The sequence below is a fragment of the Hordeum vulgare genome, chromosome 3H (assembly GCF_904849725.1).
Source record: "Hordeum vulgare subsp. vulgare chromosome 3H, MorexV3_pseudomolecules_assembly, whole genome shotgun sequence".
Classification (NCBI taxonomy): Eukaryota; Viridiplantae; Streptophyta; class Magnoliopsida; order Poales; family Poaceae; genus Hordeum; species Hordeum vulgare.
In genome coordinates this window covers 582,473,882-582,477,470 of record NC_058520.1, presented here as the reverse complement: position 1 = coordinate 582,477,470, position 3,589 = coordinate 582,473,882, and the positions used below count along the sequence as shown (strand labels likewise).

General features: G+C 47.5%; 1 protein-coding gene across 1 annotated transcript; it reads left to right on the top strand.

The window, feature by feature from the left end:
• Positions 1-2,195: 2,195 nt before the first annotated feature.
• LOC123440769 (protein LURP-one-related 11-like) lies at positions 2,196-2,871 on the top strand. The gene has a single exon (XM_045117318.1). The coding sequence runs from the start codon at positions 2,196-2,198 to the stop codon at positions 2,784-2,786; it is 591 nt and encodes a 196-aa protein (XP_044973253.1). The 3' UTR covers positions 2,787-2,871.
• Positions 2,872-3,589: the final 718 nt, after the last annotated feature.

Sequence of the window (3,589 nt, the reverse complement as noted above, 5' to 3'; positions counted from 1 at the left end):
AAGGGAACAAAGACAAGAACGGAAGTAGATCGATATTTTGCTAAACATAGCTAGTTTTTTCTTGGCTAGCAACTTAATGGGGAACGCTACGCATCCGCCGGATGATTTCTAAAAATTATCCGTCACCTAGCTAGCCGTCGGATGACGATCTAACGCCCTGCATCCCCGCCGCATGGTTCTGAAACGACGCTCGAGTTGCGGAAACTTTCGCTTTGTTGCAAGAAATAAACTTTGGATCTGTTAATTCCTGAAACAACGGTCGAGTTTTAGAAACAATTTGCTTGTTGCAGGATTTTTTTTCTTCGTTTTTGCGGGAGAATTTTTTGCAACAAGGGTCATGTTTCAGGAAATTTTGCAACAAAGCTCAAGTTGCAGAACCACTACCTAGGCGGCGGGGCGGCCGGCGAGCTCTTGGCGGCGGGGCGGCCGGCGAGCTCTTGGCGGCGGGGCGGGGCGGCCTGCGAGCTCTAGCCGGCGGGGCGGCCGGCGGCGGGGCGGGGCGGCCGGCGAGCTCTAGGCGACGAGGCGGCCGGCGGCGGGGCGGCCAGCGAGCTCTTCCCGTGGAAGCCGTCGTCGTCATGCCTGGGTCCCTCGTTATGCAACTACTTCCAAGTTGCAGAAACAATGGAGTTGTTTCAGGAAACGGGTCACGGCTCGTCCGTCCGGCCACGTGGCAAACAAAGGAGACGGTGGACGCGAAATCAGGATCCGTCGGTTGAAAAGTAACGTTTCCCCAACTTAATTAGCTGCAGTTGCATTGCAACAAGGAGTACTTATCATTGGTTCGTTGTGCCGTGCGTATGTACGTACCAGGGCGTGCTTTATAGAATAGAAATTTACCAAATAGAAGAATCCATAGGACGCTTTCATCACCGATGTTGAGATCCAAGTAATCCCACGTGCTACACATTGCGGCTTGGATATTGGATCTAAGTTTCAGCTTCATGCGTTACAACGGAGGAAAGCGAGACGGTTCTTGTGTTGTACGTTGCAGAGCCAAGTTGCATGTATCCATCATACCAGTCCTTCCTTTTCACATACATTTGCAAATTAAATGTGATGGCGCTTGGACTGAGTCGATTTTTTTGTGTGTTTGTTTCTTTGGCAGCACACAAAATTGACACCTGGGCCTGCTTGGATTGCTTGTTATTTAACCTAGTCGAAGCAGACCCTAATCCTACAATACACATGCATGTGGTAAATAGAACTTAGGAGTGGTAACAATTTTATTCTTATAAACTTTGGAAGCTATACCATGTGTGCAAGTGAAGAAGCCAAACTTTGAACTGTTCCGCCACATGTATATGTATTCTTCTTTCACATGCTCCTAGATAATGATGTCTTCTGTGCAAATGCAATGTATCATCACATACATGGGATCGTCTCTTTATCACGTACGTACCTGAAAAACATGTTTTATCAGTCACTTTCATCGGTGGCCGTCAGATCATCATCCAACGGTCGTGGAACCATCGGCCAACCAGGGCCTAACCACCTACCTCCACGCCCTCCCCTCGACTTCTCTCCACCGCCGTGTTGGCTGCTGCCCGACCATCCCTCTATGCCCCACCGCACTAGTGAACAGCTCCGGCGATGTCCTGTGCCCCCATTCCAAAGATAGATAACGAGACCATTGATTTCCCTAACTAAGACAGATAAATGAGGCTATGGTTTTCCCTTAAAGTAGATACTGGGGTTGTTTCTTCTCTAGAAGGTCTGACCTCAACATATTGAAGCAACGAAAAGAGTTAGATACCTGAGAAATAGCAAAACTGTGCATATAAAATATTAAGAATTAATATTACTCCCTCTATAAAGAAATATAAAAGTGTTTAGATCATTAGTATTTCTTTACAGAGGAAGTATTTCTGAAAGTTTCCTTAACCTGTGTGGCTATGTGGTATTGCCATGTGATGCTAAAAGGTTTTAGCCCAAACAAACAACACACTATTTAAACGTGGCGGCAACTGCATGCTTACTAGTGCAGTGCTAGATTGAGCATAAACTACTACGGTGTAGCACTATTCTATCCTAACCAGTGACGCGTACAGCGCATAAACTAATGATTCAGACACCCTCCGATGGTTAACAGAATAGAAGCACCTATAAATAGGGCAAACCAGCCACTGACGCCCACCATCCCAACATCTCAGCTCATCTCGTCGCAACGTTCAAGCACAGCAATCTCTCCGGCAATGGCCAAGATCCAGCCCCTCGCTGCCGCAGCCTCACAGTCGCCCTCGGACTATCAACGGAGCCAGCGGGCGTACACGGTGTGGATGAAGTCGCTGGTCTTCAACGGCAACGGCTGCACGGTGTACGGCCCCGACGGCGCGGTCGCCTTCCGCGTCGACAACTACGGCTGCAGGGGCGGCCGCGAGGTCTTCTTCATGGACCGCGCCGGCAACGCCCTCATCAGGATCAGACGCAAGGGATTTGGCGTGTTCAGGAGGTGGGAGGTCTGCCGGTGCACCCACAACGGCCACGAGGACGAGGAATCAACGCCGTGGTTCACTGTGCGCCGGGCCGAGAAGGGCGGGGCCGCTGTGGGGATGCACGGTGGCGCGGGAACGTGCTACAGGGTCGACGGGTGCTGTGTGCGTAAGTCGGAGTACAAAGTCAGCGGCGTCGATGGCACGGTCGTGGCTGAGGTGGCTAGGAAGCAGACGCCGGCGGGAGTGGTGCTGGGGGAGGACGTGCTGACGCTGACGGTGCCGCCGGAGGCGGATCACCTGCTCTTCCTGGGTTTGGTCGTCGTGCGTGGCCTCATCAATCGCTCCTTGTGAATTGTGATGGATGCCTGAAATGTCAATCCCCTTCTTCTCTAGCTAAGAAACGTAGATGAGAGTGGATTTTTAGCTCCCGGGTGCTTAGGCACCCTCTATGAACAGTAAAATCAAATAAATAGAAATTAAAATCAAAAAATTCTGAAACTTAGCAGCATCAATGATGATGAAACTTTATAGGTGTTTACAAATTTTCATGTCAAAAAACTATTCATGGAGCTCTACACATGAAAAAGATTTCAGTGCTTGAAGTTTTGAACACTTTTAGCATCAAAATCTGAAACTTGTTTATACATATTTCTCTATAAGATATTTTGGCATGATAATTTGCAAAAATGTACAAAGTTTGATCATCTTTGATGCTGCAAAGTTTCAGATTTTTTTAATTTTGTTTTTTATTTTTTTTATTTTACTTTTCATAGAGGGTGCCTAGGCACCCGGGTGCTATCACACCTTTTTCAACGTAGATGATGAGAATACCTGTAGGCGGTTTAACAGAGTGACAATTTTTTTTCAGACAAACAATTTGATGATGAGAATACCACGGGGTGACTCTTTTTGGTGTACGTTTTTACCCTTCCTCAAAGGGTTTTCAATACCATAATCTCAACAAAATGAAATCAGATAAGTTTGTTCACTGATTGTATAATATTTGAATGTGTCCATTTCTTAATATATGAAACTACTTAGTACAAAAGATCTTCACCTTTTGAAACCCTACCGAGAGAGAGAGAGAGAGAGAGAGAGAGAGAGAGAGAGAGAGAGAGAGAGAGAGAGAGAGAGAGAGAGAGAGAGAGAGAGAG

Coding starts and splice junctions, on each gene's coding strand:
- LOC123440769 (XM_045117318.1), top strand. CDS start 2,196: ATGGCCAAGATCCAGCCCCTCGCTGCCGCAGCCTCACAGTCGCCCTCG.